Raw genomic sequence first — 18,710 nt, 5'->3', positions numbered from 1 at the left:
TCTGCCTTGCAGATAATCCACCTCTTTTCAGTGGCTGCAGAGTATTATTTGTTAATCATCATACAGAGTATTTAAGATTCGTTTTCCCTAAATGATCCAGCAGCCCTTCTTATACCTGTATGGTAACATATTGTATGGGTTATCTATAAATTCCAAGTCATGAATTGCTGGTCAAAAGATAAGTGCTTTTTGAATCTATAGATTTTGGTACCTACAAACAGCCCCTGACTTGCAATTGTTGGATTGTTAATTCTTTCAACTTTATGATGGTGCAAAATTGATATGTATTCAGTAGAACTTGTACTTCAAATTTTGAATTTTGATCTGCATACCCTTTCTTACTAGTGATATGTGGCATAATACTCTGTTAATGCTCTTAGTGACAGCCAGCCACAGCTCCCAGTTAGCTGAACAGTCACAAGGGGAAACAAGTGATACTTTAGCGTGTGTGTGTGTGTGTGTGTGTGTGTGTGTGTGTGTTGTTAAGCAATGGTTTTTTGGGTTTTGTTTTGGTATTGGTAACAGGGATTGAACCCAGGGACATTTAACCACTGAGCCACATCCCCAGCCCTTTTTTATATTTTATTAGAGACAGGATCCACTGAGTTGCTTAGGGCCTCACTAAGTTGCTGAGGCTGGGTTTGAACTTGCAATTCTCCTGCCTCGGCTTCCCAAGTCACTGGGATTACAGGTGTGAGCCACCACACCTGGCTAGCAATGTTTGGTAGGTCAGGTGTTTCACATGCATTTTTTAAAAATATTTTTAGCTGTAGATGGACACAATATTTATTTATTTATTTGTTTATTTATTTATTTATTTTAAGAGGGAGAGAGAGAGAGAGAATTTTTTTAATATTTATTTATTTTTTTTAGTTTTCAGCGGACACAACATCTTCATTTGTATGTGGTGCTGAGGATCGAACCCGGGCCGCACGCATGCCAGGCGAGCGCACTACCGCTTGAGCCACATCCCCAGCCCCACAATATTTATTTTTTAATATGGTGCTGAGATTCAAACCCAGCACCTCACACATGCTAGACAAGTGTTCTACCACTGAGCTACAACCCCAGTCCCTCACATGCATTTTTTACTTGGTATTTTCAGTTTACTATAGGTTTATCAGGATGTAAAATTTCCTTCATAATGGAGGATCATCTGTATTAACAAACTGCTTTCCACAAACTGCTTTCCAAAAAAGCTTCACCAACTTATAATTCCAACAACGTTGTATGAGAACACCCATTTGTTTCCATCTTCACTGAAAAAGTTTTTTCAAACTTTAATTTCTTCCATACTATTAATAGGTGAAAGTAGATTTTATTTCATTTTGTTTTCTTTATTATGAATTAAGAAGGACATAGATTTATTTAATATAAATATTTGTTGGTTGCTTTTGATTTTTAAGATTCAGAGGGTTTTGTTTTGTTTTGTTTTCATTTAAACACTTTGTTGACCATTTCTTATAGTTTTGGTGCTTTCTGTAGAAAATAATCTTTCTCAATTGTGTAATAAGTGAAATACTTTTGGGGGCAGATCAAGTTTTCTTTATCTTTTTAACCCTTGGTTACTTTGTGTTGAACTAGTAGTATTTCAGTTGATTCCTCCATCTCTCTGCTTTGGCAAGATCTTCTGCAATACCTTTAATCATTTGATCAGTAGTTTTTTTCAAAATGGTTGCTGTCTTTAGGGCATGATCCAAAGCCGAGTTTAAAATCTACAGAGGAAAAGTCCACATGTTTTAGTTACATAAGCTTACTAATGTTTCTGGTAATTGGCTTCTTTCATTATTAAACATTGCAAGATGGAATTTTTGGAGCATTCTGTTTTCCACACAGTTTATTTCTGTTTTTGAGGGTTGGTTTCCTAGGAAACCAGTTAGATGGAATATATTTGTTAGGGAAAGGGAGAGAGAAAAGATCAACGTGTGACTGATGAGCATGAATCAGAGGGTGAGGTCAGCAACCTGCTGGTCTGTTTCCCTGCTGCAGAGAAAGAAAAAAAGAAAAGTTCTTAGGGGGCATTGAAGGGGTCCCAATTAGGGGCCATACCACTGAGAGACCACCCAGGGAGACAGTGCACAAATGTGGAACATCTGAAAGTGGCCTGAGGATAAGTGTTACTGGCTTGAAAATAGGAAACTGCTGGCAACCCTAACCACAGTGTCACTGGAACACACTCCAGACCTTCAAGCCTGGGCCAGGGGAATCCTGCAGCATAGGCACCACCCACAAAAAAACTTTCTCCAGGAAATGTCCTTTGGAACCAATTTAGAAATGATACAAACCACATGGCAGGTCTCTAGGTTAGTACTGAGCACAAAATGCTTTTAACATAGCATTTTCTGAAAACCTATACTGTAATGACTTAAAAGCTAGTAGTTCTGTAGTTTTAAGATTAAACTTATGAGCTGCAAGATTCTAGAACCTTTTTTCTAAGTCCTCACCTTAGATTCTGTTTCTTCAGAGCCACTAAAGCCACATAAGGATTTGCTTCCAGGAATCCTGAAGGAGTGAAAAAGGAGTAAAGGTATTGCAAGTCTGAGCTGTAGGTCATGAAAGTCTTAAGATTTCAGATTTTTTTCTAGAAGGCAAAAACACATTCATTGGTACTTGTGTAAAGTGCCACCCTCACATATACTCTACTGTTCCAGTCAGCACTGGTTTAGTAAAAGGCTCTTTGGGGGCTGGGGTTGTGGCTCAGTGGTAAGCGCTGGCCTAGCACTTATGAGGCCCTAGGTTCGATCCTCAGCACCTCATAAAAATAAATAAATAAAATAAAGATATTGTGCACAACTCTTACTAAATATTTTTTTAAAGCCTCTTTTTTAAAAAAGAGGTTGGGACGATTCATACATGTGTGTACATACACACAGCCTTTCATAGCTCATTTGTCCTGTGGACTTACCACCAACCACAGCTGACTTCGGAACAAGGTTGTTGCCATGATCAGGAGGGCACAATTTTTCTAGAATTGGCCTCCTTTTTCTTTGAAACAGACAGGCAAGACTCCAAAGGGATTTTTACTTCATTTTCATTCTTGGGGGGACCAGTCCTATACCCTGAATATTTATAAAACAAATACACATATAAAATTGCCAACCATAGGCACCTTGGATAGAGTTATCCTAGCACCAATGAGCTTACACAGTAAGGAAGCTGAGGCAGTAGAAAAATAAAAGAAGCATCTCTTTAAGTCAATAGGCCCCTCTAGACTACTACACTATAATTATGGTTCTGTTGCTAAGGGATGGCCCTAAGTCTGCACTGGGTGACTGGAATGCCAGGGCCATTTTATTGTTCATTGTATTGTTCATAACTAGGGGGTTTATTCACATAGCATGTATGATGGGCAATGCAAGTAGTGATGCTTTTCTCAACCATGAGAAAGTAGCCCTGAGAGCTGCCATACAGACTTGCCTGTCCATCCTTGCTTCATCCCTCTACTAAGCCTTACTTTGGTTCTTGCATTTATGAGCAATATCATCTCCATAAAGACTTACTTCAGATACTTGTGACCTCAGAACCTCCCTTCATCCCTCTTTCCTTACCACATTAACATTAGTTGGTTCTGCTGTTTAGCACATTGGATCTGACCTCCACATAAGTGTTGTCCATTCTGCATCAGGGTCCCCTAGCTGATGAAAAATGGCTGGGGGTGGCAGTGGGCGGTGGTGCAGTGGGAAGAGCATGGGCTTTACCCTGTGTCCAGTTATCATTTCAATAATATTAATAACATCTGTCATTTGCTTAGTAATTTTTATGAACTGGGTACCATTCTCAATATTTAATGTATTGACTCAGTCCTCAATGAATCTGCACTATTATTGATTTCCCTGTTTTACATATGGGGAAACAGAGGTACAGAGAAGTCAAATAACCTGCCAAAGAGCACAACCAAAATGGAAACCCCAGAAGTCTTCAAAGACTACATTTTTAAGCCCTATGCTGTACTATGATAGTGGGTAGTAGATTCAGATTGAGTTGATCTGATCGCAGAACTGAATTATTAGGCACCCTGCTTGCTATTGGTTCTGCCTCTTGAATGCACATACTTCTGTCTCCATGACTACCACTGTCCCACCTGGATCATTGCATTAGCCTCTTTATTTGGCCTCTTTGTTCCACCTTTGGCTCCTCTAGTCTATTTCAAAGTGAATTAAAACATTATAAAACTCTCTTCCTTGGTTTCCCATCATTCCCAGATAAACAAATTGTATGCAACTAACCAATGATAGCTAATTTCGTGACTTTTAGTAATAACAAAATGATACTTACTTTCCAGGTGTGGGCTCATGTTCACCTTGAAAGGATTTTGAATTCACTCTCTGGGAACAGATCCGTTTTGGTTTTGGACAAACTGAAAATGATTAGCTATGATTAAATTGAGAGCAAAAAATGATCCCCCAAATTAAATAAACTTCATTTGAAAACAAAACAATTCCCAGATGATGATGTATATCATTTCCTGGACTTTTCAATGTGAATAAAATATTTCATAAAATTTTAATAAATATGTAAATAAAGGAAACACAGAAAACAAGAAATTTTCTATCAAGTCTTCTGAATTCATGAAAAGAAGGGCAACTTTTAAAAGGAATTCTAATAACAGACAAGAGACCAAGAGTTTAGAATCCTAAGGTGTTTGCTGTTAACCAGGGCATGTAGTCCAACTTCTGTGGCTCAACTACTTTATCTGATAAATGGAGAGATAATAGCTTCCAAGAGATTGGAAGTTCCTGAAATCCTCTCCAACTTCAGAGTGAGAAATCTAGGAGTCAAAAACTAGCAATTATGTTAACACAATTCTGAGTTGGGCATGGTGGTGCATGACTATAATCCCAACAACTCAGGAGGCCAATGTTCAAGGCCAGCCTTAGCAACTTACTGAGACCCTGCATCAAACTTAAAAAGGGCTGGGGATGTCGCTCAGGGGTAAAGTGCCCCTGGTTCAATCCCCAACACACACACACACACACACACACACACACACACACACACACCCCAAAAAGATAATTTGAGACTAAACAGAAAAGAAGTAGGTAGGGGGGCTGTGGTTGTGGCTCAGCAGTAGAGTGCTTGCCTTGCACGTGCGGAGCCCTGGGTTCAATCCTCAGCACCACATAAAAATAAATACATGAAATAGAAGTATTGTGTTCAACTATAACTAAAAAATAAATATTTTTTTAAAAAGTAGTATGTAGGAAAGTCACCATGAAAGATAAGAAGAAAGAAAAAGGAAGAACGACAAGCCATCAGCTAGCAAATCTGCTGAGGTCCCTTCTTCTCCATTCTTTCCCTGTTTTTCTCTTCCTCTTTTCTCTATCTTCCTGTTTTCTCAATCCTGGTCTCCTGCTGTATTCACTGGTGTTTAGTAACCAGGCTTCGCTTCCATCCAGAGGGTCCCATTGGACAAGGGAAACTGGAAGGGATTGTCCCTCAGACATGGAAGGCAGGACAGAAGTCAAAAAGTCCAGATTTTAGTCTTGCTGACCACCTGGCATTGGGTCATGATGAACGGAAGCACTAATGAGCTCAATCATAATTTTTTGGTAGTCTCCAAATGTAACTTTGGATTTTGTTGGAAACATAGAAACTCAAAAAAGACTACAGGGTGATCAGATCCAGTTCTAGTCTAGTCCACAGATCTATAATATTGGACAACGTACATTGTCTCCCAGATGGAGCTCAAGGCCTGCAACAGCCCACTCCGTTTTCTATTAGCTCCAATTACTGGAAGGTTCCTTTCCAACACCGGAAAAAAGCTGCCTCTACCCTCCTTGTCACTGTGACTTCTACCCTCTTAGCCACTGTGTTTACTGAGAGAGTTCAAGATCACATTTTAGTGGCTCAGGTGTATTCCTCATACATGTATTGGAATAACAGTTCCCAAGACTGAGGAGATAGTAAAGAAATCTGCTTCTGCAGGGTCTTAGTGACTTTCACTTTGAGAGAATACATCTCACTGGAGGATTTGGCAGCTGGCGGTGAGTAGGGGAGACACAGCTGAGGTCAGTCAGGTAAATGACATTGTTTAATTGGGCACTAGCAATAGGGAAAAATAAGAAAATTCTCCCTGGTCTCCTGTCCCCAGGGGAAGAGTTCCGAAGGGATCAAGGAAAGGATGTGGCCCCTGTGGGAGAATTAAATGTGGCTGTCACTAGGGTAAAACAAGAAGTATTTTCTTCCGTCCTTCATGTTCCCATGGCGCACCACATTTTGCCTTGAACTTTCCTTATGTGCAGATAAGTTCCTTTCTGTAATTGGAAACCCCTTGAGAGGGAGGAGCCATGTCTTAGTCATCCTTATAAATAAATGTGGGATTTTAATTTTCTTGAAAGACAGCAAAATTTCACATTGAAAATGAACTATATGATGTCTAAGAAATATAAAAATGTTCTATTTTTTTCTACATGCTTTTAGAAAGGATATATTTAAAGCTGTAACCACTCTGAATAGTGGTGGTTATTCAGTCATTTGTTCAGCAAACATTTATGCTTTGTTACTGATTTGCACTGGTGTAACAATAACTTTCAAAGTCATTTATCGCTAGGTTTTACATTTCTCACCCCTCCACTGTCCTCTTGCCACCCATGTGTAGGGCTGAATTTGGAAGTGTCAGGTGAGTTCAGGACACCTGGGGAGCAGACTGGAGAGGGCAAGGCTCTCCAGGGGGAAGCAGTGGCCAGTGTCACATGGGCAACCCACACAGACAGGATCCTGCAGGGGATGTACTTACGAGGTGAAGAATTTTTATTTTCATCTGAAGACTGGACAAAGGCACCTTTTCTGCTATGATTTAAGTAATTCTGTCCTGGGGTGTTATATCTATAATAAAATTCTAAAAAGAAAAGATTACAAATGCAATTCATTGCTTGGAAACAACAGCTCTCACTACTTAGCCTTGCAGAGTCCCCCAAGTTGGTCTCACCGTTCAGTGGTTCTTTACTGCAGACTTTTCCGTAGTTACGAATATTATTGCCGCAGTCCTCACATTTGCTCCTTTGCCACCCAGTGTCAGAACCAGAACAGAACCTGGGTTCTGTGTCGGAACCTAAGAAAAGCCCAAGTTACATAAAGGAGGTGTGAGTTTCTTGAGGATAGTCATTAAATGTGGTGTGGAGAGTAGGGTTGTAACACACAGGGTATGCATTAGACACCAAAGTGTTCACCTCCTCGGCTGTGTTTCCAAGGGATGTTGTCAGCAGGAGAGGAACATCTTGGATCCTCTTCTGACAACAGAGATATTTTGGTAAGTGACAGATCTGATAATGAAAGTCTGAAGATGTGACTAGTATATATATAGATGCATGTCTGCTGAGTGGGTCTGTGTGAATTTGACCCAGTGAATTAGACAATGTTGCATTTGTAGGTTTTTTTTTTTTTTTCCCCAGATTTACCCTGATACATCCATATTCTTAAACTCAGACTCTGCTATGGTCAAGAGCTTTTGTTTTGTCATCTACACAACTGAAAAGATAATTTTCCTGTATGTGGCATTCGTAAGTCCATGAGAATCTGAGTGATAACTTTACTCTCTTCGCTAAGAGGCTAGGTAGCAGCAGAGAGCTCAAGTGCCTGGTACAGATCTAGAACTTGCTGGGCGGTGGAATTCCCCAGGGAGGGCCAGAGCGTGAAAGCACAGGGCCAGACAGGGGAGCATGTAAGTATGAATCACCAATGGAATGAGTTTGAACGCCTGTGGTTAAACATGACTCTGGGACTTATTAGCTGTGATAGTTGAAAATATGTCCACAAATTCCTTGACACTCTCTTAAATGATGGATCCTGGGCTGAGGTGTAGCTCAGTGGTAGAGCACTTGCCTGGCACTCAATCCCCAGCACCACAAGGGGAAATAAAGGAGCCTAATTCATCCCTGGGAGGGCTGGATTTAGTAACTCAATTCAAACAAATAAGTGATGATGGCTTATAACATCCAAAACGAGACAATAAGAGACATCAAGGCTTCCACCCCTCTCCCCTCTCCCCTCTCCCCTCTCCCCTCTCCCCTCTCCCCTCTCCTCTCTCCCCCTCCCCCTCCCCCACTCCCTCTCCCTCTCCCTCTCCCTCTCCCTCTCCATCACTTGCTCCAGAGAAAGCTGGGCACCATGTCATGACCTGCAAGCAGCCTATTGCAGAAGCTCTTGTGGCAAGGAGCTAAGACCTGGTGCCAATGACCACGACATACGTGAACCACCTTGGAAGCAGCTCCTCATGCTTCAGTTAATCCTTCAGATGACTGCAGCCCTGGTTTTTAGGTTTGAATGTAACCTTGTGTGAGCCTGAACCTGAGCCTGAGCCAGCCAGCTGAGCCAGCTAAGCCGTTCCCAAATTCCTGATCCACAGAAACTGAGATATTTTAGATTCATTATTTTGAGCCATTAAATTCTGGGATACATGATTACACAATGATGGATAACCAATTATTACACTAGCTCTTTGACCTTGATAAGCCACTTAATTTCCCTGAGCCTTCATTTCCTTATTAAAGATAATAATTCCTACCTTAAAGGAGAGTTGTAATCATTAAATGACACTATGTCAATGGCTCTCAAACTTTTGATTTCAGAATCTTTCACACTTTTACAATTGAGAACATTATACAACATGTGTTTATGTGGGGATTTTTAAAAATCTACCACATAATATATGCCAGTTTATATACCTGAAGTTAAACATATCCCTCTGATTTCGAGAAGAGCTATCATACAACATTCAGTCAACTGAGGATGAATTGGTAGAGATGTCTTGATATATAAATTGCAAATAATTTCTGTATTCAGATTTCCCAAGACTGAATAGACGATTCTGGATTTTTTGTTTAAAAGAGTTTTTAACTGACACATTTTAAAAATTTTATTATGTCATTTAAATATAATAAGGGCTAAGACCAGGTATGGTGGCATATGCCTGTAATTCCAGCAGCTCGGGAAGCTGAGGCAAAAGAATTGCAAGTTCAAAGCCAGCCTCAGCAAAAGGGAGGTGCTAAGCAACTCTGTGAGACCCTGTCTCTAAATAAAATACAGGGCTGGGGATGTGGCTCAGTGGTTGAGTACCCTGAGTTCAATCCCCAGTACCTGCCCCACAAAATAATAATAATAATAAAGACTAGGGCTGAGGTTGTAGCTCAGTGGTAGAGGGCTTGCCTAGCATGTGTGAGGTACTGGGTTTGATCCTCAGCACCACATAAAAATAAATAAATAAAATAAAGGTATTGTGTCCTTCTACAACTAAGAACAATTTAAAATAATAATAATAAGGGCTGAGGGTGTAGCTCAGTGTTAGAACAGCTGTTTACCACGTGAGAGACCTTAGGTTCAATCCCCAGCATCACCAAAAATAACAATAAGCAGAGCTCTGTGGCTCGTTCCTATAGTCACAGCTATTTGGGAGGCTGAGGCAGGAAGACACCTGAGCCCAGCCATTCAAGGCCAGCCAGGGTAACACAGCAAGACTGTATCTCTAAAAAATAAATAAAAAAAATAATAGGCTTGTGTTAACAAAATAACATGTTTTTAATAAAAATGAACTATGTTCCAAATGTTTTAGAAATGAGAAGAGTGTTATTATTTTATATTTTGGCAAATTAAAGGTCTGGTTTAATAGAAGGCAGCTGAATTCCACAGCTGTATCTCCATCAATCTGTTACAATATTGGCCTTGCTGGAAAAGGGGTGGACCTGAGAGAGTTTCAGGGAACCCAGAGGCCCTCTAACCACAGCTTGAAAACCCCTACTCTGTTATAGCATCTGGTATTAAGTGTTAATCCATGAGACTTCTTAATTGAAAAATGTACCATCACAGAGAGCCCAGATCAGAGTGACCTAAGAATATGGAGCTGAAGGCAAGGCTCTGGCAATAGGGTGTATGATTGCAAGTCAGTCACACCAGCCATCTGGCCTCCAGCTTCCTCAAAGTTGGGCTCCAGCAGCGACGTTCAAACTCAGGAGTGGCCTGAGCAGACAGGCCTCTGGCCCCGCTTCTTTATTCACCAGGACAGTTCCGCCAGGGAATGTTTCTCTGCTTAAACTTGCCTGGGAGAAAGGGTCTTAAGACTAAAATCATTGAATTCCATGTACTTGTGCCCTCTGGGTCTCCTGCCAGTTCTAACTTTATTTGCTTCTATGAAATATGTTTGAACAAGTCAGTAGCAACCCCCATGATGCTGTTAACCTTCCCACGGACAGTTATGGGTCACATAACTGTGGGCAAAAGATGGACAGATCGACCAGATTCCTCTGTGACTCTAGCTAGAAACAGGTGTTGGCACTTCATCCTACTTAACCACATCTTTTTTCCCACATTTTTTACTGATGCCTTATAGTTGTACATAATGTGGGATTTGCTGTTCATATTCATACATGCACATGATATAACAATATAATTGGGCCAATATGAATCCCCAGTATTTCCCTTTCCCTCTCCTCTTCCTTGTTTTTGGTCCCTTTCTTCTGCCCCACTGATCTCCCTTTGATTTTCATGAGATCCCACCCCTCCACCTTCCTTTTCCTTTTTCCTTTTTCCTGTCTAGCTTCCATATCCGAGAGAAAACATACGGCTTTTGCTGAGTTTGACTTATTTCGCTTAACATAATGCTCTCAAGTTCCATTCATTTTCCTGCAAATACATGATTATCATTTTTCTTTATATCTGAATAAAACTCCATTGTGCATACATACCACATTTTTAAAATCCATTCATCCATGGAAGGACACTTAGACTGGTTTCATAGTTTGGCTATCATGAATTGTGCTGCTATAAACATGTTAATCATATCTTTTAAAAAAATCTGCTCAATCATTCTTCACATTTTGGAAAAAAAAAAAAAAAACACATACAACACCTTAGTGTAGAGCAATGTTATTTGAGTGGCAGATAGCAAGCTGTGGCCAGATCCCCCACAATGAAGAACCCCAAAGATTGAGCACCCACAGCCGCAGCCCCTCCACTCACCGAGAGTTGAACGTTGGCGCAGTGCCTTTTCATGAAGGACAACTGAAAGCCTTCCACAGTCAATCTGTCTGTGGCCTTTTTTCTCCATGTTTTGCTTCCTAAAAAAGGTGCATAATATCCCAGAAACTTTTAGTTTATTTCTCATGGAGAAAGGAAAAAAGTACTAGTAAACTGAAATGTTAAATATATCAGAGCCTGGAACAATGTAGGAGAGGCCGGTCATCCTCAACACAGAGGTCCCCTCTGCCCTTCTGTTTGAGAGCCTCCCTCTTAGAAATTGCACCCAGCACAATTTGGTCTGATAATAATATATTTACAAAACATTAAAAATGAATATTTTGTTCCATAAAGGATGATACCTAATCATCATATACACATATACAAAATAGAAAAGTGTATAAATTGTTTTCCTCATATTTATGCCTCAAAATAAATTCTTATCTGGGAAAGAAGCTATGCAATCCCTCAGCGCTGGGTCACATGGCTTTGGCTCTTAAGGACAAGCTGAATGTATCCAAGAAGTTCAGCAAAGTGGGATTTGTCAGTGTGTAGGGCTAAAAGCTGTGGCAGTGTGGAGTTCATTTTAGTTTTATAAGGCCACCAGGGGGCATCAGAAAAAAAGGAACTACAATTGGCATTTATCAGGAGACTTCTCCGACCTGTCTGTAGTGTGGGCCTCCCTCCTCCAAAGAAATTCTAACTAACTCCTCCAAAGGAAACAGTTTTTAACAAAGCTCTTGCTCAGCCACTGGGATACAGTAGTAGTCCCCAGGGAATGTTGCTCATTCTTGATGTGGCGCTTTGCCAAGATGTCCTGGCACACGAGAGGTCCAGGCCTGGGGTAGGAAGTGCGGGTGTTGCTGAGCCAAGACACGAGTTGGACCGGCTGCTGGTGGAGGGGACGCAGGGCTTGGGTCTGGGGCTGGTGGGGTTGGGCTGGGAAGCCAGGCCCCTTCTCCTCTTGGAAAACATACTCTCCTCCTGAGTCACACATTTTCTCACACCTAATTTTTTCTCTCCACCCTCTGCCTCTGGGGCATTTGAACATCTGCTCTCCAAAGTGGAAAACCTGGATCTCACTCAAGTGAGTGCAGTCTAACACAGTCTAACACATGACTTTTTCTACTTCTTTTAAACTCCTTTGTGCACTGAAGTCTTTTGGTCAAACCTAATGGCCAAGGACAATTCTACAGGAGAAGAAGTTTTTCAACAAGACAAAGTAACTAAAGTATTCTGTTAAATGCCAGCGGCACTGTATCACTGGGCTGCATCCACAGCCTCTTTTATTTTTTTTATTTTGAGACAGGCTCTTGCTATGTTGCTGAGGCTGGTCTTGAACTAGCAATCCTCCTGCCCCAGCCTATACATTACAGATGAGCACCTCCAGCCTAACTTAAATCTAAATTTTTTTTTGCGCCAGAAATAACATAAAGGGATATACATTTTATGTTTATTGGTATTTACATTTAAGTAAAGAATATGTATATAGAGAAGTAAAATTGTATATTTATCTACACATTCTTAACAACTTAAAAATGCCCTGAAAATAGTATGTACGTGAGCAAACTTCATAAAGAACACATCCCATCATAGAGCAATGTGATCTAACAGTTAAGAGTGTACAGCGCTCCCTGCAATTAATAACTCTGAGTATTGTATGATTTACCAAGATTTCATTTCATAGGTTATGCCTATCTCTTCATCACTCCCCAGCAGTGGATTCACTGGGTTTGATTTTATATTTGTTTGTGCTTTTCTTTCTATCTTGTCTGTTATAAATAAAAGAGCACATTTAGTCTGGAAAATTGGTTCCTATCTTGTTATTTACATGATTGTATAGGATCTGGATGAAGAACTCAGAAGAGAAACAGTACCTTGAAAACCTAGTCAAAATGTTTTTTAAATTTCAAAATATTTTATTATGCTTAAAACCTTTTTAAAAATAAAAAAAAAAATCCAGACTTTGATTCAACAAGCAAAAATAGTAAGCTTGGGATGACTTGGTGAGCAAGCTTCATTAGTGCCCCTTGTATTTAAAGGAGCACTCAAAGCTGATGAGTGGCATGGTGGTTTGGAGTCATAGTCTGTACCAGATGACACATGGTAATTTTTAGTACAGACTCCGTGCTGTTTCTTTTTTTAGATTTGGAAAGTCAATAAAATACTCATGACAAGTGCCCATTCCCGTGGTGCAATGCTTTCTAACAGGAAACTTCAGTCTTTCAGACCTTGTCACCTGCTTCTATTAGAGTTCATTATGCACTTGTAATAGTTGTTGCTTAATAGCCGCTCCCTCCTTAACTCTTGACCTTTCAAAGGTAAATTAGCTAAGCTTGGGCTGAGTGGTAGTGAGCTGGGAAGTGGCACCTGTCACTAACTCATAGACACACTACAAATGACAGAAGCCTTGTTTGTGATTGATACAATCGATGTTTAAACCATAAAGATCTCTCCTTAGTTTTGTTTGGGTTTTTGTTTTGCTGTGCTAGGGATGCAACCCAGGGCCTTGCATATGCTAGGCAAGTGCTCTACCACAAGGATTTCTCCTTAGGATTTTACATGATTTCCAGCTTGTTAGCTCTGGAAGAGTTCTCACTTAGGAATGGAAAGAAGTCAGCCTGAGAAAAGTGGCTTGCTTCCAGTAGCCTGGGATGTGGTGGTGGGGACACAGGTGGGACCCTACAAGGAAGACTTTTGATTATAAAGAGAGCAGTGAAAGGGAGCTTGTCTATGTGGGGAATGATCTCCCATATGGCAATGTTCCAGTAGTCCTCAGGACCACCCTCCTTGTTCTGTGGCTCTGGTTCTTCACCAAGGGTGCTTTATCAGAATCACCTGGGGAGATTTGAACATGCTGTGCGTACCAGTGCTCCACTCCTGGAGATGTTGAGACTATGGGGGCTGGGTGTGCAGGGGCATGTGCATTACTTTAGAAACTCTCCAGGTATGTGGTTGTTCTCTGGGTAAAGAGCCACTGCTAGAGGATTTGTAAGGTGCCCAGCCCTGAGATCCCTGCTTCTATAACTAACTGGCCAGTGACTTTGTAACAGGGACTTAGAAAGAATACCTTTGCTAAAAGCAGTTACTCTTTACCTAGATCTGCAGCTGCCCTTTAGGTAACTAAAAGCAGGAGCAAGCCTGGCCTCTCTGCCTTTATTCTGCATCTGTCTCCTTTGCTATCTAAAACTTTGAGTCAGGTCCCTGCTCGGCTCTATGCGTAGGCATGTTAATCACTTAACGAGTGCCCATCCAAAATCTAGTAATACAAGGTTTCTTAGCCCTAAATTTACCTAACCTATCTTGTCCCCACCCCCCTTCAAGACTGAAGCCAGATTTGCAGGGAGATTTGCAAGCATCCTATTTCAGACCCCTGAAGCAGTACCTGGAAGTCTCCTATCTTTGCCCCCATCCAGGATCACAGGTCTCATAAACATTCTGAACAACAAGTGGAAAATGTCCCCCTTGAGTGATAAAGACTTCTCTGGAGCCACTTCACAGTGAAGTGAGGTGGAATGATCAACCAGACCACAGTTTGGCCAAGATTGCTTAATTAAGCAGACCTCTCACCCACTGCCCTAGTTCTTCCTCTATTTAAACCTAAAGCCCCTGTCAGCATCCCGAAGGCAGTGCTGAGACACTGGATCTCACTTTACCTTGCCAACATGGCAGTATTGATTAAAGTTTCTTTTCCTGCTTTCCACTATAACCTTTTCTGCTCACTTTTGAGGGATGAGTAACAAGACCTGACCTGGTTAGTTGGGACCCCGAAGTCAGGCCTCTAGCCTAGGATGCCAGTAACAGCTTCAGTAAGCTGTCACCCACTGTTACCGGAGTTATTATGCCAGGAACACCTCCAACCCATCCTGGGAAAGTAGCAGCAGGAAGCCCTCACCATTCAAGGAGCCGGCTGCAGAAGGCACAGCTTGGACTGGATGTCATCATCTCTGCACGTTTCTGCCTTCCCCGGGTGCTGCTGGGGTCCTCCTGCACCACAAAACACACACAGATGTGGTATGAGGGAGGATGTGACTCACCCTACCACCGGGGACTGTGGCCCAGCCCAGTCTGCTGCTCAGACCCAGCTGAACTTGCCACATCAGGATGGGAGACATTCGCACACACATCACTGTACAGACTGAGAAGCAGAGGCCCAAGGAGATCAGGAAGGAAAAAAGAGCCCATCCTTCGTTCTGATGTCTGTCAGTGTGGTCTGAGCCTCTGAAGGCCCGGGTTTTGAGAACGGAAGCTCGACCCTGGCTGGGCTTCTCTTCTTTAAAACAGGTTTTAAATCTAGGGTACAGATGAGAAGATAACCCCTCTGCCTTTTTTTTTTTTTTTCCCTCCTTTGTTTCAAATTATCTCACCCTCTACCAGAGAATGAACAAATTTTGGAAGATAATTTTATTTTTGCAGTGCTGGGGATGGAACCCAGGGTGCAGGCCAGGCAAGCACACTATCACTGAGCTACACCCAGCCTGGAAGGTAATTTTAAAATCTTATCAATCTAATCACAGGTTAGTAGAGCTCTAAAAGCTTCTTCAAAAAAATCAATTTAATTATGAATTAAAACAAAAAAGGTTTAGGGACTGTTCAGAGCCCTAAATGATTAATTTTATGTCTTCTATATCTTAACTTTTTTTTTTATGGGGGTGGGTGCTTGGGATCTAACCCAGGACCTCACACATTCCAGGCAAGTGTGAGGCTACCGCTGAGCCACAGCCTTAGCCCTATACATCACTTTTTAACTCAAATGCTAGGCAAACACTCTACCACTGAGTTACATCCCCAGCCCTATACATCACTTTTTTGTTGTAGATAGATACAATACCTTTGTTTGTTTGTTTGTTTGTTTATGTGGTGCTGGGGATTGAACCCAGTGCCTCATGCATGCTAGGCAAGTGCTCTACCACTGAGCCACTACCCCATCCCTATACTTTGCTTTTTTGGGGTTGGGTGTTACCAGGGATTGAACTCAGGAGCACTCAACCACTGAGCCACATCCCCAGCCATATTTTGTATTTTATTTAGAGACAGGGTCTCACTGAGTTGCTTAGTACCTTGCTTTTGCTGAGGCTGGCTTTGAACTTCACTATCCTCCTTCCTCAACCTCCTGAGCTGCTAGGATTAAAGGCATGCGCCACAGTGCCCAGGCTTATACATCACTTTTTTAAAAAAATTTTTTTTTAGTTGTCAATGGACCTTTATTTTTTTACTTACTTATATGTGGTGCTGAGGATCGAACCCAGTGCCTCACACATTCCAGGCAAGTGTGAGGCTACCGCTGAGCCACAGCTTAGCCCTATACATCACTTTTTAACACAAAACAATTGCACTACTAAACAGAAAGGGCTAACACCAGCCACTGTGTATTTTTGACTATGGCCTTATCCTTTGTGTAAACAGAAAATCAGTGTATTTTTTTCCACCATTACAAAGGATGCTTGCATAAGCATTATTATAGACATGTCTTTTTCCACATTTTGAATTACTTCCCAAGGAAACATCTGGGCCAAAGGTTGCGAACATGTTTGTGTGATGATACATTTTGCTGAACTGCTTTCCACAAAAGGTTCACGGATTACACAGCCACTAACAATGTGGATGGCCCAGTTGGACCACACCTTTCTCAGTACCAGGATTTATCTCTTGAAAATGTTTTCATTAATTTAAGGGGGGGGGGAGTTATGTTAAGTAGGATCTCCTCTGCTACCAAAGAAGATGAGCATTTCCCCACATGCTTATTTATTGGTTGCATTTCCTGCTTGTGGCTTTTCAGTTCATATATTTTGCCCACTGATTTTTTGGGAGGGCTTCATTATTTTTTTATTGATAGAAACAACTGCGGTATTTGTTGATTGTTCATTATGTGCCAGTGCTTCTCAGATAATTTTTTATTACTTACCATCCTGGCATGTTGTGACAATTTAATGATGAATAATTTGAGGCTCAGAGAATTTAAGCAACTTGGCAAGATCACATAGAGAGTATCTGAGCTGGAACTGAACCTTTATTGTGTGACTCATTTGCTTGTGTTCTTAACCCCAATTCTGTTAAACTGTGCATTTGTCAGAGCACTTGACAGGATACCAATTTGAACAGTGAGCATCCTTTTGTTTTTCATACATTCCCATTTTTCTGTCTTTAAAAATTTAACTGTAATTTGTTTTGCAAACATAAGTTAAAATTTTTGATATTGTCAGAGAGGAGGTACAAATGTCCAAGAAACAGATGAAAATAGGTTGAATTTCACAAACAGTTTAAAAACAAAAACAGATTGAGGCCAGGCCTGGTGGTGCACACCTGTAATCCCAGTTTAGGCAGGAGGATTGCAGCCTCAGCAATTTAGCAAGGCCCTAAGCAATTTAGGGAGACCCTTTCTTAAAATAAATCATAAAGTAGAAAGGGCTGGGATGTGGTTTAGTGGTTAAGTGCTTCTGGGTTCAATCTCTGGTATTAAAAATATATTTTGGTATAATAAGATACCCATTTTCACTTACCATTGTAGCAAAGCTTAGGAAAACATTGAGGTGAGCTCAAGTCAGAGACCCTGATATTCCCAAGCACTAGTAAAGTGGAGGCTACAAATAGCCACTTTTCACAATGGTTTGAACCATTAACTGCAATGCTACGATTTTATTCTCAGGAAATAATGGACAACAATAACAAAAAAGTTTGCATGTAATATGATGTTACCTGAAACCATGGTTATAATAGCAAAGAACTGGGGAAAAACTAAATGTCCATCAATGAGATTGTTTAAATAAATCAGAGTACATTCATATCGTGAAATGCACCCATGGTGATGCTAATACAATAGGTGAGGTGGAAGCATATACATATTTTAAAAGCTCATTAAAATGAAGTCATAGAGCTGAACATGGTAGTGCATGCCTGTAATCCCAGCTACCTGGGAGGCTAGGCAGGAAGAAAAGTTGGAGATCAGCTAGGGCAATCCGTTTCTCTCAAAAAGTAAAAGTCGGAAAATATAGATCAGCGGTAGAGTGCTTGCCTAGCATGCTCAAGGCACTGGATTCAATTGAAAAAAAAAAGTAGGTTTATTCTTAAGTGACGTGGAGAGATGTCCACAATATGTTAAATGAAAAAAAGTAGATTATAAAACAATACATATAGTAAGATTTCATTTTTGTAAAAATATATACGCAAGAGGTATCAGAGGTAGAGCACTTGCCTAGCATGTGTAAGGCACTGGGTTCTATCCTCATCACCACATAAAAATTAAAAAATAAAGTTTTTAAAAAAGAGGGGAAAACTGGAAGGATATATACTAAAATGAATATACTAAAATATTAGCAAGGGCTGGGGGTTGAGGCTCAGTGGTAGAGCACTTGCTTAGCATGAGTGAGGCCCTGGGTTCAATTCTCAGCACTGCATATAAGTAAATAAAGAAAATAAAGGTTCATCAACAATTAAAAAAACTACTTAAAAATTAGCCACAACTTGTCTAAGGAAAATTTTCTTCTTTACACTTCTCTATATTTTTTTTATTTCTTTTGCAATAAACATTTATCACATTTATAACTTAAAAATGAAGGGTTCCCCCCCCCCGTCCGATCTGTTCCCCATATTTTCTTTTATCACTACTAAGTTTACAGGGTTCCCCTGCACTTGACATTTCAAACAGATTTGCATTAGCAAAATGCAGTAGGTGTCCTTCCACTGAGTTGGAAGATAGAGGCTTTAATATCTTTTGCCCTGGGCAAGTTTCACCTTTCTAAGTTATTCCTCCTATGCAAAAAGTC

General features: G+C 40.8%; 1 protein-coding gene across 1 annotated transcript in view; it reads right to left on the bottom strand.

Moving 5' to 3' along the window:
- Positions 1–1,580: 1,580 nt before the first annotated feature.
- Positions 1,581–18,710, bottom strand: part of Aknad1 (AKNA domain containing 1) — a 35,606-nt gene continuing 18,476 nt past the window's right edge. The window contains 8 exon segments of the mRNA XM_076862457.1: positions 1,581–1,715; positions 2,445–2,536; positions 2,539–2,581; positions 4,272–4,357; positions 6,737–6,838; positions 6,929–7,051; positions 10,951–11,048; positions 14,843–14,934. Of these exon segments, the coding sequence (XP_076718572.1) occupies positions 1,581–1,715; positions 2,445–2,536; positions 2,539–2,581; positions 4,272–4,357; positions 6,737–6,838; positions 6,929–7,051; positions 10,951–11,048; positions 14,843–14,934 (771 nt within the window).

This window comes from Callospermophilus lateralis, chromosome 7 (genome assembly GCF_048772815.1).
Source record: "Callospermophilus lateralis isolate mCalLat2 chromosome 7, mCalLat2.hap1, whole genome shotgun sequence".
Classification (NCBI taxonomy): Eukaryota; Metazoa; Chordata; class Mammalia; order Rodentia; family Sciuridae; genus Callospermophilus; species Callospermophilus lateralis.
Note: the sequence above shows the minus strand (reverse complement) of the source record. Positions and strands in the feature narration are given on the sequence as shown.